Genomic DNA, 23565 nt, shown 5'->3' with positions numbered 1-23565 from the left:
AGGAAATCAAATGAGGTGCTGAAAATGACAGGTGTAGTGACTCTGGCCACTTCTCTCTCTGGGACTCGGTCCATCTGTACAATGACAAGGTTGGACCAGATGGTCTCTGGGGATTATGGCAAAGGGAGCAGGATTTTAGGGCAGGACCAACTTGGGTTTCATCACTGCTTCTTCCGCTGGTTAACTGTGTCGCCTTATATCCATCAATCCACCTCTCTGGGCACATCTCTGAGGTAAAACAGCATGAATGACACCCACTTGGTAAGACTGTTGGGTAGATTAAATGAGGCGGTGAGTGGAGCTCCTAGCTCCACAGCCTCTCCTCTCATCCTTCCTGCTTCTACTGCTTCGGCCCCTGAAGTCCCTGTCCCAACTCTTGACCAGCCATCGCAAGCATCCCCCACACCTTTCTCTGCCCCAAGTGGAGGGAAACAAGTTCTGCCAATCAACGTCCCCTGTAGCCAAGCAACGGCAGCCTGACCACTATGGGACTCTGGCCTCCTGGCCATGAGTCTGCAGCTGGCATCTCACTGAACATTCACCAAGCTGGTTCATCTTCCTCCTGACACAGGGATAGCTTCCATTTCCCAGCTCCCTTGCACATAGGCGGGGTCATGTGACTCATGCTGGCTCCAGAATATGAGCAGGAGTTACATTAACCACTTCCACGTCTGACTCATTAAAATTCCTTCCTCTTCCGGGCAAAACTTGGAGGGTGACACTATCACTATTTGGAAGGGGGCTGGGTGTCCAACTACATCTAGACCTTGGCATGAGTGAGCAATGATGTGCCCAAGACTGGAGGGCCCGCTCGTTACTGCCGGGGAGCCCAAGTGCCCCTAGCAGCATCGGATAGCCTGATGCTCCCGGGGGCACCATGTCTAAAGCAGGACGTGTGATCTTTACCCTCTCCCCATCTCAGGGCAAGTCCCTCACTCTCTGGATTCACCCTCCATAAGGAGTGGGAGTCAGCCTTCCCCGCCCCCCACCCTCTGCAAGAAGATCCAGCTTCTAGTGTCCCAGTGCATGTTCCCAATCTCTTCAGGGGCATCTGGTGCTCTTGTGCCAACTGGCAACTTGTCCGCAGCATGGCATCCTGGAGCCCCCACTGGAACATCCACTATGCCTCCTTGATCTGGGCCACAGTCTCCTCACATACGCCCTAAGAACTCAGAAGGCTCCCCTGCTCTGACATCTACAAGCCCAAGGAAGTGTGTCAGACGGTGACACCCAGCAGATTGCACCCTGGCCCAGCCACCACACAACCCATGAACTCCCCTTACTGAGCAAACACGTTTTATTGGGCCGGGGGACACTTCCTGGCCAACCTGTTCCCATCCTCCCTCGTCCTCCTCCCACCGGGCCAGTTCCCTATCATGGCACCTCCCCGAGGCCCCCTTGCCCACCCTTCAGCTCCACTCTGCCCCCTGCCCCCTGTTCCCAACACCTGGATCCCTGGCCTTAAGGAGGGTGGAGAGTTCCTTTTCTTATCAACTCTTTTACTGCCCCCTCCTCCCTGATTACACAGTAATTGGGAACAGAATTCCCCGTAAGGACAGGTGGGTGCCTTGTCAGGTCCCAGCCAACAGTTTACAGGACAGACCGAGAAGGTCTCCTTGGTGCTGTCTCGGGAGACAGATCAGGGGCATACAAGCCTGGAAGAAGCAGAAAGGACACCAAAAGGAAGGGAGAGTCACCCTGGGACAGGAGCCTCTGAGAGGCTTGTGAGGTGAAGCCAGGGAGACTGGAAGGCAGGCCAGAGACGCCGGCACTCCGCCCAGCCCCGTCCCAGACAGCCAGCCTGTGGGGGTCCGGAGACCCCCAATCTAAGCCCACACCTGCCAGACCACAGAGGCCCAGGTGCTCCAGAAAGCCTACTCTGGAGTCTGGAAGCACCAGACCTAGAAGTCCAAGAGGGTTTCTGGGAACACCTTTCAAGCTGCCGGGTGGCCCGGATCTCAGCTGGCCCCTGGGGCCCAAGGGTGGCACTCGAGCCTTCCAGAGACTGCCCAGAGCCAGCAGGAAGGGGCCACAAGTGGAAAAAAGGCAAAAGTGGACGTCTCCTCTTCCTTCCAGCTCTTTACCTTGTTCCCCACTGACAGCGACCTCAGGGGCCCCAGCCTAGCCTGGAGATTTTGAAAGCGACCACGCCGGAGAGGACCCTTTGCAGCACAACTGAAACCAGCGGTGGCCATGGTGGCTCCCTTCCTGCAAGAGCTCTGAGCCCATGGGCATGGGAGACAAGCGTATTCCAGCTCTCCCAATGTGACCTGCCTCCTCCATCCCAGGAGTGTCCCCGTGGAGACAGAGCTGTGCTTGGATAATTGGACATGAGGCTCTCCATGCTCCACCTCTGCTTGCCCTTTTGATTCCAGGATTCTCAGGGGAGGAAGTTCGCCACCCTCCACCAGCATCGCCCTGGGCGCACACAAGGTCCCCCTCTGCCCCTCCTCACAGCCACCCACGGAGGGCATCACGGCAAACCCTGCCCTCTGCAAGATATGGAGAGGAAATGCCCGGGGCACTGTGGGGCCCCCAAGAAGCTGGAGCTGTCCTTCTCCATCGAGGAGATCTTAAAGAGGCCCACTGAGAGCAGCCGCATGGTCAAGACAGAAGGGGCAGGTGGACAGGACACCCGGCAAGCAGCAGGTGTAAGCTCCGGACTGGAGAGGCCCCCACAGGCCCAGCCCCAGGGTAAGTGTCTTCTGGTTATTTCTCTCCCACTCCTAGATCCCCAAGAGCCAGCTGGGCTCAGGCAGAGAAAAAGCTGCTCCCTATCAAAAGGGAGGACCCCAAAATTCAAAGAGAGGTCAGGTGCTGGGCCAATAACCTGAAGTACTTTTTTGTCTAGCCAGGACTGGGCTTTTTCAGATTCCAGACCCCAAGGTTCTGTCGGCGCAGAGCAGGGAGGCGGGTTCCTGTAAGCAGGCCACAACTCAGATGCCGGGTCCCATTTATTTACACAACATTCCCGCTGGGTGGGTGCTAGCCTAGAGCCTCCTCTTTCATTTCAGTAGAAAGGCATGATTATCATAACCTGACAGATGAGGAAACTCACCTGTGAAAGAGAAGAGGTGGATTATGTACCCAAGATACACAGCCCGTGATGGGAAGACCTGAGAGCAGGACCTGGCTCTGGCTGCCCCCCAAACCCCTGCTCAGCCCGAGACGGTCTTCTTCAGGAGCAGGGTTCAGCCTGCACGTCTCCTGGCGGCTGAAGCTTCGCCTGGGATCTGCCCACCCTGATCACCCTCCCAGGCCAGCAGCCCACCCCGGGACATGTCCCCAAACACCAATGACAAGACAGATCTCAGAGCTCTCTTGAGAAGCAGTTTGAGGAAGGGCACCAAGGTGGACATGTGCACCTGCGGGGAGGCAGGAGTCCTGGGTGGCCCTCCCCAGCCTTCCCTGGGCTGCCGCATGACCTCTGAAAGGTCTCTTTCTCTCCGGCCTCAGCGTCACCTCAGGGAATGGGTTGAGTGAAGGAAGAGGAAGCAGTCAGGGAGGTCAGGAGGGTCTGCTGGTGCCTGGTTGTTAGGGAAACTGGAGTATTGTGGGGTTTTCTCAGTCTCTCCCCTTTTACCCCCTTTAATCCAAGGAAAGGAAAGGCAGCTCCAGGGTGCTCAGGATGTCTTCTCCTACCATTACTGAGCCCCACCACCTCCCCCAAGTTCAGTCTCCCAGCTCCAGGCAAGGGGAAAATCCTGGAGGACTCCCTGTCCCTGGGTAGCTGGCAGGTTTCCCCTGCTGCTGAGTCTCTCATAGGAGAGGGTCCCCAGCTTCGCATCTGGAAGCTCACTAACACCTTACAGTGAATTGAATGAGCATTAGAAACAGTTCTGAGCGTCTAACCCGAGTCTCTCCTGCTGCAGCTACACAAAATCCATGACTGTCTTCCCTGTCCTAATGAGAGAGAAAGAGGGGTGGGGGAGCGGGGAGAGGGAGAAAGAAGGAGGGAGAGAGGGAAGAGAAGCCCAACCCCCCTACCAGAGCAGCTTCCCTTCCCCTAGCCTGACAAGGCTGATGGCAAAAAGGGAGGCACTCGTTTGGAACCTGCCTCCGAAGATGCTGGCAGGCTCACATCAGAAGTCCCGCTGAACCCAGAGCAGGTTTGCAGAAATAGCACCGGTCAGGGTGGGGTGGTGCCCGGTGGCTCTTGTGGCACATCCCTGGCTGTTTCTCACAGAACTGCCACAGTTGTGAGCCCACCTTATGGATGATGTCCCCAAGAAGAGCATCACCTGCACACACCACGTGAATAGTTAGCACTAGCATCGCACCCCGGTGGCCTGAGACTGTCCACTGGAGGTTATTCCTGGATGCGGCTTAAATCTATACATCTCCCGTCACAATGCATTCGAGCATTTCCAAAAGGCTAGTGAAGATCCCACTGGTGGTTTTCTAGATGAGTTTGAGGACTACGCAGACAGAGCTTATTCGTGTCAAGAGTTCTGTAGTTATTCCTACACTAACTTGCTATTTCTGACACGCAAATAGTTATCCATTTACGGTCATGATGTGAGGCTTTCTTTTAAGATGGATTTATTTATCTGGGTAAAACAAAAAGCCTATTTGTGAAAATGCTAAGCAAATAATAATACGGATGGGATGCCAACATGTCAGGAACTACAAGCCTAACGTGCAGACATGGCCCACGAACTGGAGTCTGTGAGACTCTGGGCAAGGAGGATGGGGAGGCGGATTCCAGAAATCCGGTCTCTGAGCCCCCATCTGGTACCACTAATTCACCGGAGGACCTCGGGCAAGCTGCTCCCCTCCCTGGGCCTCCATTTCCCCATCTGGAACATGAAAGAGCAGGACTAGAATGTTCCTAAGGTCCCTCCCAGCTCAGGAGTGCCGTGACCAATTCCACAACAAATCGGTGGCTGGAAAGCCTCAGTGGTATCAGTCATGGCCATTTTCTAGCAGAGGCTTCCTCCCTGCAGAGGGGAGTGGAGGCTGTCCGAGCCAGGCAGGAGCAGGGTAGCCGGGAGCAGTGAGCAAGAGGGCTACTGGCCTCAGCAGTGTCCGCCTCTCCCCGCCTTCCTGGGGCCCCCATCCCCACCCAGTGCTTGCTGGCCCTGCTAATGCCCCCTCCACGTCTCTGTCCTGCTTTCTTCCCTCAGAGGTGGAAAGCAGCAGGACCAGAAATGGTGTGCCCAGGGCCCCCAACCCCAGAAATAAAAACAGAGAAATAAAATTAACACTTGAAGGGCTTCGCAGAGTGGCTCACAGAAGGTGACTGGCAAGCATGACCTCTCTCTGTCCCCATCACCTGGACAGCTGGTAAACATAGAGAGCTCTTCAGGCTCAGCACCCAATGGGCCCAGGAATCAGCATTCTAGCAAGCTCTCCCAAATTACTCTGATGTCGGTGGTCCAAGGACCATGCTTTGAGAAGGCTGAGGCCCAGGGAGGCAAAATGGCTTGTTCTGAGCTACAGGGCCAATACATGTGAGCGTGGGGCCAGCTCGCTCACCTGGGCCAGGGCCAGTGCTCTTCCTCCCCGGCCTCTCATGGCAGTGAGCGTAATCATCTCAGGCTTGGATCCTCCCACGTCTCCAGTAAAAATCCAAGTGGTCTACCTGCTTGAAATGATGCTAAGCCCCAGCTGTCCACTCACTCCTGAGAGAGGAAGCCCCCTGAGGCTCAGGACCCTCTGAAGTCACAGGAGGTCCAATCACAAGGAAGCCAGACCCGGGGAAGAGAGAGGTCATTTGTGCCACCCATGGCCCCATGCAGGGAAATCGTGATGCCTGGGGCAAAAGGGAGGGCAAGGTGAGGAAGAGGCTACCCCAATGGCTTCTGATCTTTCTCTCTCTTTAAACGCCTCCAAACCTTTGCCCTTCCAAAGCCACTGCTCCTCCTCCCCTGCTTCTAACTCCTTTTCCTCTTCTTTCTGCTCCCTTCGCACACCTCTTCTTCTCCTGGTCCTGTTGTAGCAAATCGCGGCACACTGAGTGGCTTAAAACAACAGAAGTTGATCCTTATAGTTCTGGAGGACAGAAGTCCGAAGGAGCCCCTGGTGTTCCTCCTTCTCCTCTCTCTTCCCCGTCCTCCCTTCCCAACCACCCCATCTGGAACCCAAGGCAATGGCACTGCCCAGCTACTGGCCCTGGGAATTGGGATTCCTGGCTGAGGCTGCAGCCAGACCCAAGGGTGTCTCGTTGCCTTGTGATGAGCAGCTCTGTCCCAGGGGCTCCCACCAGAGCAGACAGGAGTGGGGTGGAAGGAGGAGAGCTGAAAGCCTGGAGTCCCCTAGGATTAGTATGGCTTTGGTCTCTCTCTGCCTGGGCCCCTCTATCAGTCCCCGCCGCCAGAGCCACAACCTTAAGAGACCATGGAGACGCTCCTACGGGGCACCTGCAGGCTCATTCTAGAATTGAGAACCTGGCTGAATCTTAAGCCCTGTGGGAGTATAAAACAGAACAAGGCTTGGTCCCAGCTTGAAAAAAGCATTGTCTTCCTGGGGTTTCCCTGCAAAAAGCAGACCAGAAGGAAAGGATTGGAGCACCAGGGGTTTATGTGGACATGCAAGGACACCAGCACGGAGGTAGCGAAAGCATACAAAGAAGGGATACGTGATGAAGCCAGTGACCATGGTGGGAAATTAAGCTTAAATCCTCTGAGAAATGGAGCAACTATACTCCCCAGAATTATCTGGGCTTTTGAGCTCAGAAATACACATCGTGGCAGTAAGAAGTTGATCTGAAGCATGGAAAGGTCTGAGGGACGCAAGCAGGGCATGGACAGCTTTACTCTAATGATAGGGCCCCGGAATATCAGAGCCAGGGGAGATCAGAGTAGACACACAAAGCATTGGCTGTCATTTAAATTTGATCTATCAATTGTATTCCTCATCCAGGCATGCGACAAAGAGTGACTAAAGTCTACTGAGTGGCAGGCATATCTACTGCTGCACAACGAACTATCCCCAGACTCAGTGGCTTAAAATAACCATAAACAATAATTGTCTCACTCAGAGTCTGTGGATCGGGAATTTGGGAGTGATTTCACTGAGGAGCTCTGGCGCAGGGTCCCTCATGGGATTGCAGGAAAGATGCCATCTGGGGCTGCAGCCACCTGAAGGCTGAGCCACAGTAAAGGACTGGCTTCTAAGGTGGTCACTCTATGGCTGTTGAGTTGGTGCCAGCTCAGTTGGCTGAGGAGGAGACCTCAGTTTCTCCCCATGCAGGGCCTCTGCACGTGCCACTAGAGTGTCCTTGCAAAGTGACAGTGGCTCCTCTCAGGGTGAGCAATCCGAGAGAGAGAGAGAGAGAGAGAGAGAGAGAGAGCAAAGTAGGAGCTGCATCCTTTTATGACCAGCCTGAGAAACTTGATAGCAGCAGTCCCATTGCATTCCATTTGCTGTGCAAGTCAACTGAGTTGGGTCCCATTAAAGGAGAAAAGAATCCCTAGGGAGGAAGTGTCCAAGAATTTGCAAACCTATCTCAAAGCCACCACAGGAGCTCATTTGGGAGTGGGATGATGTAGGGAACAAAACACAAGCTCAGCCTCTGCCCTCACGTAGCTTCTAATCTAGCAAGGGTGACAAATAGCCATCTGATAATCACAAGTGAAAGCAGAGACAGCTGTGTTGTCAGGAAGAAAGTGACATGGTACCAAGGGCCTATGCTGAGGGACGTCTGGTCTACCAGTGAAGGCTTCCAGAGAAGGTCATGGTTGAGCTGCAATCTGAAGGTTGAGTGGGGGGAAATGTGGATTCTCCCCCACTCTTCCATGCAGAGGGAGCCCCAAGGACAAGGACTTAGCAAGAGATGAGATGTTCAAGGGAGCAAGATGAGGTCTGAGAGCTAGAAAGGAGCCCAGCCATGCCGGGCCATTGAGGCCATGGTGGGTTTTCCTGTTTTTGCTTTATATCCCAAAAGGAATGAAGAGCCATTGCAGGGTTTTAAGCAGGAAATGGCGCAATGACCCATATTAATGAGAACTCCTGGGCTCCAACTGATGAAAACCATCTTGGGTTAGCTGAAATAGAGAAGGAAATGTGTTGCCTTGGGGAACATTAAGAAGTAGTTTCTCAGACCGAGCTGAGAAGTAGTTTCTCAGAGAAGGTGGCTGAGAGAATGAGGTATGTTTGGGCCCCGTCTGGAGTCTACTTCTTGCTGTTCCTCTTCTTCTCTCACACTGTTCCATGCTGGGATGATGGTTTCTTATTTCAGGGCCCTTATAACTCTTCATAGGTCACCTTCAGCCTCCAGATGTGGAACTCTCTGTTTTTGTTTTGTCTGTTGATGTTGTTTAATCAATGGTGTGTTCCCAAAGAGGTCTGCTTCTGGGAAGGTGGCAGTTGTTAACCCATTTGGGGCCAGAAGCAGCCCCTCCACTGTTTACAGGACCCTGTAGCTTTGCATACCTCTCATCTGAGCATTCTGCATCCCTGCACTTGGGCTGGCCACGAAGAGAACAGTCAAGTTCCTCCTCAGTGCTAGGCGTGCAGGGCAACTAAATACAGACACCCCCACCCCATTGCCTAGGGACAGCACAAAACATGTTCCAGCTCCACCGCCGTGATGTCTGACTGTGCCCCTGCATTGCCACAAGTACAGACTGGAGAGGAATGGGGACAGGAGGGAAAAGCCCGTGAAATCAGCCCCTTGCTGCCCTGTGCCAGTTCTCTGTGCCGCCCCCCTTCAGTGGGAGTCTCACCAGACCTACGCATGTTGTCACAAGAGTCACATTGTCACGACACAGATAGTACATACAAACCTGACCATGTGCTCCCAGGACACAGGGGAGGGAATAGTGAACTGTATTTGAGGCCTCCCAGGGAGGCTTCAGAAAGGTGGTGACCTCTGAGATGGAGTCACACAGAGAAAAGGAGAGGACATGCCAGGCTGGAGAAAACATGGACAGGAGGCCTGAGGGATTAAAAAAAAAAAAAAAAAAAAAGAATATGCCTTTTGAGACACAAAGAAATCCAGCATGGCTAGTCTAAAAATCCCAGAGCCATGGTAGAGGGGAGGAGGGAAATAAGGAGACTGAAGGTCAAGTGAGCCAAGCCAAGAACTTTGGCCTTTATTTACACACATCGGCATCTTTAAAAACCTATGTTTAGGGGATTGGTGGGCTTCCCCGGGGATGCATGGCCAGAGCTCCATGGACGAAGGGGAGCTGAGCAAATAGCACTCCTGGTGGCCCCCCCCCCCCGACAAGCATCAACAAAGGAGCTCCACCACTATCTGTATTGTGGGGCTCCCCACACAATTCCCTTTAAACAAAGGACACACCTGCTATTTAAAAAAAGGAAAAAGATATACAAATGAAAAGTGAGTGAGTGAGTGTGTATGTGTGTGTGTGTGTGTGTGCACATTGGCTGAGATCCATAGATAAAAAGCACGAAAGTGAGGCCATGCACGGAGAAGATAACAATCCTCGCTCTGCTGAGAGAGAGCTTACCTAGTGGCAGGTTGGCAAATCCTCTGCCAATGGGGTTCTCCGTGGTCTTCCCGCAAATGTTTCCCTGAGGGATTTCTTTATTTTCATCTCTTCCCACCCTGGCTGTAGTCTCTTCACTGTTGTTTACTCACACAAATAATCCATGTATATTATAGAAAAATAGAAAACACAGATGCACAAAAAGAAGGTAAAAAGAAGTGTAGCTGTAACTCTACTGTCTCATCATCTAGAATTAACCACCATTAACACTTTGCAAGAAAGATACATAAACACAAAAAGAAAAACTAAGGGAAATTTTTATTTTTACCAATACGGAGGCTGATAGTTCAAGCCAAAAGTGCTCATTATTTAAATTTATTACTTTAAAAAAATGGTTGTGCTTTTCCAGAGATTCACAACAGCCCTTGGAGAAAAGGAAGCATTTGATTGGTTTGAGTTTTGACAGATGAGTAGGAGTTCACTAGACAAAGAAAGAAGACAGGCATTCCAGGCAGAGGGAGCAGTGAGCCAAGCACCTAGAGAATCAAAGGGCATGCCCAATTTGTGGAATCGAATCTAGAAGTCTTTGGGTGGGACTGAAACAATGGAAATAGGGGTTGGGAAAAAAGCAGAGGATTCTGGAAGGGGAGGACTCGAAGAGCCTTGAATGCCATGCCAAGGAGTTTGCCTTGTATGCTGTGGACACAAGAGAACTGTAGGAAATCCATGACCAGACTGAGAGAAGAGCCCAGCCCAGGTCTGCCCTGCCCTGCGCCCTGCCCATATGTCCCCGCCGTGTCCCCAGCCTGCAGGAGGGCTCCCAGGGTTCACCCCTCCAGGCTGAACCCACTGCCATTGAAAGGCAAGAACAAGGCCCATTTCCAGAGACTTCATCCAGTGGCAAAGCTCCCTGGGGCCTTTAGCTGAGCAGCCAGGGCCAATTAGCAGACCGCGGAGAAGGAGCAATCAGGGGAGGGAGCCGAGCGCAGAGAAACATCGGTTTATAATTAGGTGGCCTAATCACCTGTGTAAATTGTGTATTTCTTATGATCGATGTGCTAAATGGCTCAGGTTTAATTAAGTTCTGCTGACTCGTTCTCTTTGAAGACTCACTGAAGTGTGATTCACAGCTCACGCAATTAATAACAGGGAGAGGAGCAACTTGAAAGGGGTGGCAGTCCCTGCCACCTACCTGCACCCTCTTCCCACCCATCCCCCGCCTTGCCCTGGTGCCCTAGGCCCACTGCAGTGGGTGGGCTGCACTGTGGCCACCGGCTCCTTGGCTTCTCTGCCAAGAACCTGGTCCGCAGATGCTGGGCCTGGACAGAGCTCAAGGACTTTCTCACTCCCTGTCCTGGGCTGGAAAACGGGGATCCAGCACCCCCATCATCCTCTCCTCAGGGGCACCTAGGACATCCCAGTCCTTCCTGATGATCAAGAACTTTATCCAGTGCATGGCACACTCCCACATTGAGCTCCTATTTCCAGCTTCTTATTGAATGAGTTTCCTTCTAGTTCCAAAATTCCACTGGCCAAGTGCCATCTTCTATCTTCTTCTCTGCTCCATATCCATCCATGCTATTCTCTCTCACCTCCTTCATCCACTGTGGTCTGTAACCTGTGTCTGCCATGCTGGTCCCTCCCGCTCTTTTCCTGGAGCAACCCCCTCCTGCATGTGGTGGGAAAACTGAAGAGCGGGCCTTCATCTTTCCTTAGCCAACCTCTCAGACACTTCTCTTCCCATCCCACCCTGCCCTGTATACCTTGGGCAGGTCCACTCTGCTCCTAGTCACCACCCAGAGCTCCTGGGCCTGTCCCCAGCCACCAACAGAGAGGTGAGCGTGGGCCAATCCACCCTCCTTCTTATTTGCCCTAAACTTCCCATTTCCCCAACGCCATCAGAGTTGACTCTATAGCTGATGGATCCTCTCTTTCCCAGAGATATGTGGGAATTACAGGAAATTGCAACACTGGGGGAAACTTAAAGTTAGACCCAGAGTACGACTTTTCCATGAATCCAGTGCAGAAAACCTCTAAAGTAGCACTATCCACTAGAACTTTCTCCAGGGATGGAAATGTTCTGTACCTATGCTGGCCAATATGTTGGCCACTAGCCACATGTGGGTCATTGCACTATGGCTAGTATGACTGAGGAACTGAATTTTTATTTTATGTTATTTAAATAGCTACATGGATATGGTAGCTACTATATTGAACACTGCAAATCTAAGGAGCTAAATTTTTAACAAGTCCTACCTCTGATCCAAACCTTGTTTCCCTGAAGCCAGATCCAAGTCTATCCGTCTCCCCCGAAACTGCTCCTCTGGTTAGGTCTCATAAATCAAATTTCAGGAAGTCCCACTCACTGGGAGTGATCTCAGCTCCAGGACCCCTCTATCCCTACCACTCCTTTTTACAGTCCTCCAATTTGAGGCTATTCAGTCGAGAATAACATCCCTAAAAGGACTAGGGGACAGACAGTGTTGACTATCTATACCCCAAGAACCCACAGTCAGTCTTGAGGGAGAAGCTTTGGCATTCTGAGTCCTACAGACTGGTGGACTTGAGGCTCAGCCTCTATCTTTCTACCACTACAGATTTGGGGCATGTCTGTTTATTCCCTGGAGAAGTCACTATAGCCACTGGATACACACTTGCACACACACACATACACATTCATCGCCATTATTGTCATCATCACCACCACCACCATTATCATCACATCAGCATGACCATCATACCATCATCATTACCACCACCATCATCACCATCATCACCATCATCACCATCATCATCATCATCATCATCATCAGGATTATCTCATCTCCCAAAGACAAACATCTATCCTGAGAAGATGTAGTTCAGAACTGATATGAAAACATATTTTTCTAGCTGGCCTGTAATTTGCCAGGCAGCCCACTATCCAGGAAGTCAGAGGTCATTTATTATGTAGAGAAGACGTAGATCCTTTCCTTCTTCAGCCCACCTCCAAATCACAACCTCTGGTCCTGCCAGAAATACGGAAAGGCCATATACATCTTAACAGTTGCTTGCTTAGTTCTACAAATGGGAACATGGAAAAAATTATTCTATTAAGGACTCTATTCTTAGCCATGAACCCTTGTTTTCCCAAGTTTCCTTCTAGAGAATGGAGGAAGCACCTTCTTTTAGTCATCCTCTACAGTCTGTTTCTAATCCTCTGGTCTCCATGCTGCTTGCTTTCCCGTGTTCTGGTTCTGGTTCTGTGTTCTCTGGAACACATAGTACATAGCTCTGTACTCCCAGAAGAATCTTAACTCCATACACTCCTGGGCACCACAGTTTGCCCAGCCAACCTGGAATCTTCCATCCTGTGAATTTCTGTTTGCAATGTCTTATAAAGCTATGCAGTACTACTATCACCTAAAATGCTGACTTTGTGAATGAATGACTGCAATATTGTCAGCATGGCCTTTACGTTTTTGTACTCCTGCAGACAGGCCCTCAGTGCCTACCCAATGCTGGGCACAGAGGACATATTCCATAAGACTCAGTGATGGATTGGCATTGCCATCTGTCTCTGCATCAGTTCTGATTGGCTTCAGTTCTACCCCTAAACACACCACTAGTTCTAAAATAGAATAAATATGTCTTCTCAAAAATTTTAAAAAGAAAGTAGACTTGAGGAGGGAAAAGGAGTAGGGAAGGAGAGAGATCAGTTCCGATCCGGTGGTTCACAGTCTAGGAGCTTGCTCTGGTGGGTGATAATGTTTGAGCCCTCACTGTCTGTGACTCCAGTGAAGCTCCCAAGAGTCAGTGAAATGAGTCCATGTAATTTGAGGGAATCAAAAATTATTAACAACAAGCTTGAGGGGTCACAGGGAGGGGTGAGGCCAAAGGCAGACTCTGAGATGCCATTTCTAACACAGAGGCCACTGGGCCTGATTAATCCCAGAGATGCAGGAGCAGTTTCAGCAGAAACCTCCCCTCCCTGGCCTTCACCAAGCAAACTGGATCCCCAGGCAGGCCTGGGGCAAGGTGTTTTAAGCCATTCAGCTTCACCTGAAAAGAGAATTTCAGTATGTCAGGATATATTTGGTCTGTTCTCCCCTATTCCACAGGTGGGGAGACTGAGGCCCAGAAGATAAATGAAATGTGACCCACGTTGTAAAATTCAGGAACAGAGCTCAGGTCTCTCAACGTCCACTTCAGTGGGTTCCTTCTAGCAAATGATAGCAGAATGGAAAGCAAGTGCATACATGCACACACATGTGCACACAACACACACATGTGTGCACACACATCACACACATGCACATACACCACACACACCACACATGCATGCACATACACATGCTCTTCAGTCGTTAAACCATCAAAAGTGAAATCCATTCTTCACAGTGTCTGCTCCAATTGTATGCTTGTAGCAGTTTTAACTCTTATTTGGGGGGAGAGGAGAAAGTAAGCTGGGTGGGAGAAAGGACATCTTAGCAGGATCTCAGATCCACATCCTCTTTCCTAGTCATCCCATCTGACCTATGACATCTGACATCGGTCCCCCAAAGTGAAGGGGATTTGGGGAGAGGGTTTGTACTTCTCCTACAATTTCTAAAATTACATCAGGTAGACTTACTCTTCTGATGTCCCTGGCCCTTCTCCAGAACAGCTGCCTCAAAGCCCTTCTTCATCCCTCCTGCCGTAACCCGTCCACCTCCCTCACTCTCTGCTGGAGACCTGGTCCAGCTAACCTGCCCCAAGACTCACATGATATCCTCACCTGTGTAGGGAGCATCACTGCAGTCACCCCATCTGGTGCCCTTCCAGAGCCCTCTCTCCTTGGTCTTCAGACATGCTCCAGGCAACTCTCTGAAACTTCCCCAGCCTTCTCCTTCCCTTCTAGCACCTTCTCAAGATATGAATCCTTCTCCTACTGCCTCCACTTCTCCCCAACCACTCACACCTCAATCCATATTAATTCAATGTATATTTGTCAGAGTCTCTACAAAGTATCAGATATCACATTGGGTGTATTTTGGATAATGCAAACATAAGTCCTCATTCCTTGGCTTCTGCCATCATAATTCTACCCAAGGAGCCTTCCTGTGGTCCTCAGTGTCCACCTAAATACCAAATTCCTGACCACATGCCTCAAATCCATCTTGGAACAAGGCAAAGCTAAATATACATGTGTGCATGTGTGCTTGTGTGCAGGCCAAGGCCAGGGTCCAGCACCACACCTGGAACATAATAGGTATTTGATAAACACACTAATATTTTCTGGCTTTTCTTTCTCTTCACCCTCTCTTGTTTTTAATTCTATGGGCACTCTTTCCTTTCCAAATCTCCCTTCCTCTGTGTTTACTTGGGTACTGCTTGTGTCTGAGCTTCCTCTGGCTCAGGTCAGGTTTTCCAGAAAACAGACTGATAGAGATTTGCTGGAGAACATTTACTGGGGGCTTTTCATGATGTTATTATGTCTTTTCTGTTTTAGTCCCAGAGCCATACACTCCCTCTCCAGCTTGCAACTCCCATTCTTCCTCCACGTGCCCAGCATACCTTTGCAGACTTGTCTGCAGTTGCTGCCTCTGCTTTGCCACATCCCTCCTCCCACCACTGTCCACTGAGCCCTCACTGCCTATTCCGTGGGACCACTATGACCATCCTCTGTCCCTGTTATAACGAATCTATCCCTAACATGGACAGAGATGAGCCTCTTTCTCGAGATAGTTTCTTTACCAGGTGTCCTCCTTTTCCTCCTACCTCAAGGACCTGCCTGTCATGGCCTCTCTTGCTGATTTATCTTGGCTCCCTTATGGGCTGCTGAGCCTCTACTCAGTGGAGGGGCCCCCCACTCTTCTCCACATGCACTTCCTGCCTGAGTGATCCCAGCCATTCCCAGACTCCCAAGGCCAAATATATAATGACCCTCTTCAAATTTGAGTCACAGTCCCAATACCCACTTTGAGCTCAAACATATATTTATCTGCCTATTAAAGAGCTTTTTTTTGTTTTGAATACCCAATAGGCATCTCAAAGTTAATGTGTCCTAGTAGAATAGCTGATTCCCCTTCATACACACACAATGCGTAGACCTGGCTTCATGGGCACAGGTGTGATCAGTGTAGTTGCCCACAGTACTGCACACAGATGGAGACCTGGCACTTGGGGTTTAATGTTTATGGTCATCTCAAAGTTCTTAATAATTTAACATGTATCTGTGGGTTTTTTTAAAGATTTTATTTATTTATTCATCAGAGACAATGACAGAAGCAGAAACATAGGCAGAGGGAGAAGCAGGCTCCCTGCAGGGAGCCCAATGCAAGACTCAATCCCAGGATCACCCCCTGAGCTGAAGATAGATACTCAACCACTAAGCCATCCAGGTGCCCTGGATCTGTGGGGGTTTTTTGTTGTTGTTTTTTTTTTTTTAGATCTGTGTTTTTTAAGTGAGGTTCAGTGGGCCTAGGAAGCAAGGACCAGGACCCTGGAGCCTTGACTCAATGCTCAGTGCCCCTCTTACCATCTCTCTGCTTCTCTGGGATGGGCTTGAGGCCACTTGTTTCCCCATCCCTACCCACTGAACACTGCCTCCTCCATCCTGTGTGACTCTGGGGATGGGATAGGTGTCAGGGTATGTATGGGAGGAGGGTCATGGTCAGGTACATGCATCCTGGTACCAAGACAAAGTATGGGCCCTGGGTCCCTGTGAGAGTCCACAGTCACCCTGTTAGTATCCCTGTGCCCAAGGGAGCATGACCTTACACAGTAAATTTTAAAAACTAAGCAAACAACAACAACACAAAAACACACTGCCAGGTTGAGAGACTGCAGAAGAACAGAAATAGATTTTTTCCTACTTTTTTGAACAAGAGAACTCACATTTTCATTTTGCATTAGGCCCCAGAGATGAGGTAGCCAGCCCTGAGTGGACGCAAGTCTGGACAACTGGACTGGAAACAGGTTGTAAGGGACTGACTGCTGGGAAATTCAGTCTTTGCTTTGTAGACCAAGACTGGCAAGATTTTCCTGTAAAGGGCCAGATGGTAATTATTTTAGGCTTTGCAGGCCATATGGTCTCTGTTGCAACTACTCAAAGCTGCTTGCAAAAGCAGCCATAGACAATACATAAACCAACAGGAGGGCTGTGTTCCAATAAAACTTTATTTATAAAAACAAACAGTAGGCCAGATTTGACCCTCTGACTATAGTTTGCCATGTCCTGTTGTAGACAAAGGAGAGTCATTGAAAGCATCTGAGCTGCAAAAAGGACAAGCACAGGAGTTTCTAGAAAGTTATCTTGACCTCACTGTTCAGGATGGATTGAAGGAGTCAACCTAGGGTGACCTGGTTTTGCAAAATGTTGCAAGACTCTCAACAAAGGAGCCAGTGGCCAAGATTCTGTAGTGGGCAGTGAAACCAGGTAACACAAAAGCGTCATCAGGGTGCCAAACCACAAGATCAGTAAACCACCTTGAATCTTCTGCCATCCAGAGGAAAGAAAGAGCAAGAGGAGGGTCCGAACCACCTTCACCACCGAGCAGCTGCATGAGCTGGAGAAGATCTTCCACTTCACCCACTACCCAGATGTCCACATCCGCAACCAGCTGGCAGCCAGGATCAACCTCCCAGAAGCTCGGGTGCAGGTACAGCAGTCCCCACCCTCAGCCCCCAACCTCAAGGCTTGGGGGCCATCGGTGAGACCCCACATATCATGGGCCCTCTAGGGCTGCCCCAACTGGAATTTCCCATTGCCTTTATCCCTTGAATACAGTCATATTTGCCAAAGATTATTTCCAGAAAATGAGGTCACCATAGTTACAAGATGGTTTCTCTCTCTGGGAGGTGGAAATGAAGCAAGGGGGCATCAGTGATGGCCGTTGGTATCGGCTTCCTGCCTTCCTTCCCCACCTGGCTATAGCTCACCCTGAAGCCTCATTCACAAAATAAGTGTTGACAGTCTACACCAGTGATCATCAAAGACCAGTGGTCTTTTCCTGTAAAAGGCCAGATGGTAATTATGTTGGGCTTTGTGAGGCCATACGGTCACTGTCTAAAACTTTATTGGGGAGCTCTACGATTTGAATTTTGTATAATTTGCATGTGTCACAAATATTCTTCTTCTTTTTATCTTTTCCCCAACCTTTTAAAAATGTGAAAGCCATTCTTAGCTCATGAGCCATCCAAAAACAGGTAGGAAGGCCAGATTTATCCTGCAGTCTTTAGTTTGCCAACCCCTGATCCAGATCTCATGGGCATCACTTTGAAAACAGTATAGAGAAAGAAAGGACCATTCATGGTCAGACACCTGATTTAAGTACCAGCTGCCTCATCTAGAGGCTGTCATTTCTTCACCTTGGAGTGTCTGTGGCTTCTTCTGTGGTTAGAGATACAGTAGCCCCTTGTCAGTCACCAAGTGTATGTATGTCCCACCTCTCTGCACACCCCTAATTTTGCAAGTACCATTCTAGCAAATCCAAATCCAATGGTTGCGCTGTTGGCTGGCTCTAGAACACTTCTCTACATCACTCTTTCTTTTTTTCAATCAAATATGATGGACTCATTCCAAATTCAAAAGCTGAGCCAGGGCCCATGTCAACATTTTACACTTGATTTTATCCCAACCTACTTTTCTTCTAGCTAAGGACCACCCGTGTTGTAGACATCCCCCTTTCTCCTCCCATTTAGAGTCAGTCAGGAGCTAAGTGAATAGCACCTGCATCTGCTGTAAAGCTGCCTCGGCAGAAAGGCCAAATACAAATGCCCACATGTCAGGGACAGCCAGGGCACCCGTGAATACAGAGAGCTGCCAATATTCAACCTATAGATGCCAAGGGGCCCACAGGGGCTGCAAGCCGGTGGAACTGCCAGCAGGAAACAGCCCACGATGAGTTTTATTTCATCTGCACAGTGTTTTAAGCCTCAAAGCGTTCACATAAAAATCGAGATTTCCGCCTTAGATATTGGATGGGCCTGTAATGCCAGGCTCACATTTCTGCATAATGACTGCTAGCTGAAGCCGAGAAGCTGTGCCCTTTGGGCTCTGTTCACCACAGACCCCGCCTCTCCTGCTTATAGGGCATCCAGCTGCTCTGCTCGTGCGTGAGCCCCCAGCCCCACAGGCACTGAAGGTCCTGATGCCTGGTGCCCTCTCAGAGGGCAGACCTCCAAGGAAAATCCTGATGCCATGGAGCTTTCTCAACTGTAAAGTGCCAGTCCCTGGGGGAAGCAGCGGTATTAAGCTTAGGGGAAGGTAATGGATGGAGAAAGGCCTTGCTACACATCTACATCCTCTCTCTCGCCCATCCCAGATCTGGTTCCAGAACCAGCGTGCCAAGTGGCGGAAGCAGAAGACTGGCAGCCTTGGAGCTTCACAGCAGCTGAGTGAGGCCGGCTTGGCCCTGGCCACAAACCTGGACGTGGCCGTGAGTAGCTGAGGCTCTAAGTGGAGCTGGGGGCACTGTCTGCAAACATCCCACCCAGACCCAGAAGTGAGGAACCCCGGGGGCTCTGTGTGCAGTAAAGAGTACAAGGGAAACTCTTCCAGAAAGAGCATGGCTGAGGGCGCTCTGGATGTCTGTGGGACCTGCGACAAGTCGCTATCCCACTCCATCCCCATGTCCTCATCCACTGAGGGACAATCCCGGTGCCTCTCCTTCCTCCGGGGACTGGCTTGTATTATTGTGCAGGACTTCACAGTCTGAGGAACAGGCAGGCGGGGAGTAAGGGACAGCGCACAGAGGTTGGGCAGATAGGCTCGGAGTCAGACTGCCCGGATTCGAAGCCCACCTGCGCACTTAGCAGCAGTGTGGCCTGTCAGAGTCAAGTCACCCCTCGGAGGACAGTAGTAGTTCAATGAGGGTGAAATTGCTGAGACATGAAAAAGCTTGGCACCTAGGAAGTGCGCCCCGAGCATGAGCTGTCTGTGGGGTCCACACGTATGAGAGGGCGTGCCAGACGCAAACCAGCGGGGACCCAGCAGCATGCAACACGGGCAGGCCCATGCTTAGAGGTGTGTGCGTGCCCACAGTGACACTATCAGGGAGGATTTCTTTCTTTATTCATTTTTTGCTAATGCAGAAACTGGGCACCAAGAAGCAAAGTGACTGTTTCACATCAAGCAAGTCCTGTAAATGCCAGGTTTCGGACCAGGTTTCCCGGACCCCAAGGCACACATCTCTCCCCCAACATGGTCCATGCCCAAATCCTGGAGGGAAAGGTTGGGAAGCCTCAGGACAGCCCCAGGTGAAGCTTAGGACTCACTTGTCTCTCCTGACTTTCCTCTTGTGACAGGGCCCCATGCTGCCGCCCTCCATTCCACCCTGGCTGGCCCTTCCCACGGGGTGTTACCCACCAGCTCCAGGCCAGCCCGCCTCTGCCTGGTTCCCCGGCCAGATCACCCTCCTGCCAGGCCACCTGTGGGAGACACAGCCTCTCCTAGGCTCTCTCATTCAGCAGACCTGCATCCCTGCACTGTGCTGCCTTCCACCTGCGAACTCCAAATGGGGCAGCCCCTGTGCCACCTCCACATAGGGATGGAATAACCTCTCACCAATGGAGCCGCTCCCCTCTCCAGGTGAAGAGGAGGGCAGGAGGGTGCCCGGGACTCTAGGGGAATCAATCTCAGCACCCAAAGATGGCCCACAGCCCAGGAAGCTCCCTGAGCACACCCCGGAGGGAAGGTTGCATTGCACTCAGAGCAAAGTGAGCAATACGGGAGCTCTCATCGCTCTTCCCAAGTGGTCCTCCGGTCTCAGAAGACAGAGGCTGCGTGAGATCCCGAGATGAGCTCTGGAACAAGGAGGGCATCATCTTCACTCATGCTTCCTCTAACTCGCTGTGTGACCTCCAGCTCATTACTCATCGTCTCTGGACCTCATCTACAACACAGGCAGTTGGACAAGGAGACTTCTGAGGACCCTTCTGGCTCTTCTTCAGTGAGGTGAACTGTGGTGAGAACAGGGGATTAGAGGAGGCCCAGGAGGGGTTGTCTGGTCATTCCTGATACATTTATTGAGCACCTACTGAATAATGTATAAACGGAACTGGATCTAGACACGAATAATCAAGTCTCGCCCCCAGGAGCCCAGTCCAGGTTGGCCCAAGGGGTCACGCTGAGCTTCCCCTACAAGCAGAACACGCGCTCAGTGACCTTGCAGTTGGCCCATGGCTAACAAATTCTGTATGGCTTTGACGTGAATGTGCAAAGTGGAAGATAAATATAGGGAAAGTTGGTTTTTTGTTTGTTTTTTAATTTAAGACAGAACATTGTATCTTTGGTTATCCTGCTAGACTGGGGAGGGATGTTGTATTTCCAGTCTGAATAAAGACTATGACAGTAAGCTCTTTTCAGAGTTTATTTTCCAGGACTAGTGCAAGGAGCCAGCTGGAAGGCCAGACTCCTTCCCTTGGGATTGGCCCTGGGGAGCCTGAGGACTCTGCTGTTTCCTTGTAGTGAGACCTTGGACAAATCACATGCCCAGTGTGAGCCTCAGTTTCCACTTCTGTAAAACTATGGTAGTAAGCCCCATCCTGCCTGCCTCGAGAGCAATGGGGAGGCTCTAAAAGGGAGTGGAAGTGCTGCCCCAAGTGTGAGGTCCAGGCCCATTGGGGATGGTGGTATCCCCAGATCCCACTAGGACAAGGGCTGCTTTGGGTCCCAGCTCTGGAACATGCCACTCCTACCTCCAGGGAGGCCACCTCCAAGCTTCCCTTTGGCCTGAACACTGCCGAGAGACACCCTGCTGTGGAGGATGGGGCCTGCTCCTCCTCACTGGGCCTGCTGGGCTGAGCTCTGTGCCACAAATCACAAGTTTGGGCAATCTGTCCCAAATTCCAGAACCTCTGCAATCTGGCCCTGTCCCCGCTGCAGCCAGGAGTTGGACGGGGAGCCTCCCCTCGCTCTGATCTACTGTAGAAGCTTGCCACCCCGTCACTCTGGCCTGAGCTTTCTCATTTGTGAACCGAGGGCAGCTATGCCAGCTCCAGCCTCAGCCACGCACTCTGCCAGAATCAGACTACGGCCCACAAATGTGACCGGGCTTGGCAACCTTACAAGTGCCAAATCACTCAGTGCCCAGGAGTGTTACGCCGACACCTAGTCTCCAGCAAGTTCTAGGTGAAAGGAGAAGGCTAAGGGCTGGGGGAGCCAAACAGCCGATCTACAGGGGGTAGGGCTAGGAAAGTGCTCCTACAAACACCAGGTCCCTGGCTGGAGGGGAGGGACACCTGCTTCCCTGAGAGCATCCACTGGGGGCGCCTCAGGCGTGACCCCTCTGCTCCTCCCAGAGCTGCACCACCTCATCCCATCCCCTGCTGGAGTTCACTCCATACCCTCTGCTGCAGCACCCCCTCTCACGATGGGAATGCCCCTGCTTCTTCTCTCTGGCTCCCAGCCCATTTCTCAGGAGCAGGAGAAGTCGACAGCCCCCCTACATCTGCAGGGTCATGAAGCCCTGGGCCAGGCAGGGCACTCTCCTTTTAGACCCCTTGCAGCCATTTCTCAGGCCCTGGTGGACATGAGGATCAGGGACAAGATCGCAGATGCCCCTTCCAGATGGAACAGAAAGGCAGAGATATGCTCCGACCTGGGCTCCTCCTGTAAGGCTGGGTTCTCCAAAGAAAAAGAACTGTATGTATATATATTTTTTTCCTTAATATGAGGAATTGGCCTTCATGGTTATGGAGGCTGAGAAGCCCCATGATCTGGAGTGGGAGAGCCAAAGACCCAGGAGACAGCGGACGGCAAAAGCTCCAGTCGGAGTCCGGAGGCAGGAGTAGACCAAAGTCCCAGGTCGGAGACAGGCAGAGAGCCATTCTCCTTTCCAACCTTTGGTCCATTCAGGCCTCATGTTCACTCACTCAGGGTAGAGCAATCTGCTTTATTCAGCCTACCGTTCAAACATTAATTGCACCCAGAAACATCTCTCAGCTGCACCCATTATATCACTTAGCCAAATATCTGGTCACCCCATGACCCCAGTCAAGTTGATATAAAATTAACCATCACGATCCGCATCCCCTTTCCCCGTCACATATTCTCCTTCCCCTAGAATCCTCTAGAAAGAGGGTTTCTTGTCAACCATAAGAGGTTCAGGTGACCAGAACGTCTCAAGTTCAATACAGATTTAAAGTTGATTTGGGGGGAGCAACTCTTCCTCCCTAAGGATTTATATTTTCCCCATAAGAAGTATTTTATTCACTTACCTTATATCTGTGGTGCAAAGGAATCACTATTATTATTATTATTATTATTATTATTATTATTCATGAGAGACACAGAGAGAGAGAGGCAGAGATACAGGCAGAGGAAGTAGCAGGCTCCCTGCAGGGTCCCAGGACCCCGGGATCACCACCTGAGCCAAAGGCAGACGCTCAACCGCTGACCCACCCAGGCACCCCCAAAGGAATCACTTTAGAATCCATACCAGCTGTGTGACTTTGGGCTAGTGACGTGCCCCCTCTGTCGAACAGCTTCTGGTCTTTCAGGGTTTCTGTGACAATTAAATGAGTTAGTACAGCTCAGCACATGGCAAGTGTAGAGAAAAAAGCCATACTCCCAACTCTCCCTTCCACTTCTTTCTACTTCTGATCTTGAGCAACTATTCTGACCCCAGACTCTATGCTAGGAGTTTTTTTGTTGGTGGTGGTGGGTTTTTGTTTTTGTTTTTGTTTTTGTTTTTGTTTTGAGAGAGAGAGAGAGAGAGAGAAAGCGAGCATGGGGTTGGGGTGTGGGGCAGAATGAGAGGGAGAAACAGACCCTTAAGCAGATTCCACCCCCAACACAGGGCTCTGCAAGGGGCTTGATCTCATACCCTGAGATCATGACCTGAGCTGAGTCAGTCAGTTAACTGGCTGAGCCACGCAGGCACCCCTCTCCTAGGAGTTCTTAAACCAGTGTCCCAGAGGCCAAAGAACTCTCAAAAGAACATGCAAAGTTGTGTCCGTCTGTCTGTTTATTCTTCCCAGGGAAAGGGTCCATTGCTTTCATCAGCTTTTCAAAGAGCACTCTGCAGCTAAAAATAATCCTAATAAAGAATCCTTGTCAGACATCCCTGAGTCAGATCCTGACAGGCTCATACGTCTAGCTGTGTGGACTAGAAGCTTGAGAAAAGTTAAAGGATACCTTTTTAAAGTAACATCGTACATATGAATATAAAATGAACAAGTGCCAAAGCTTTATTTAACTCCC

The 23565-nt window shown here is 50.9% G+C and overlaps 1 protein-coding gene across 1 annotated transcript; it reads left to right on the top strand.

Moving 5' to 3' along the window:
- Positions 1-1408: 1408 nt before the first annotated feature.
- On the top strand, positions 1409-20716 carry ISX (intestine specific homeobox). The gene is made up of 4 exons (XM_038550741.1): positions 1409-2694; positions 16869-17020; positions 18686-18799; positions 19668-20716. Exons 1-4 carry the CDS (start codon positions 2502-2504, stop codon positions 19905-19907), a joined length of 699 nt encoding a protein of 232 aa, XP_038406669.1. The 5' UTR covers positions 1409-2501; the 3' UTR covers positions 19908-20716.
- Positions 20717-23565: the final 2849 nt, after the last annotated feature.

Source organism: Canis lupus, chromosome 10 (assembly GCF_011100685.1).
Source record: "Canis lupus familiaris isolate Mischka breed German Shepherd chromosome 10, alternate assembly UU_Cfam_GSD_1.0, whole genome shotgun sequence".
Lineage (NCBI taxonomy): Eukaryota > Metazoa > Chordata > Mammalia > Carnivora > Canidae > Canis > Canis lupus.
The sequence above is the reverse complement of the archived record's forward strand: the minus strand, read 5'-3'. Positions and strand labels throughout refer to the sequence as shown.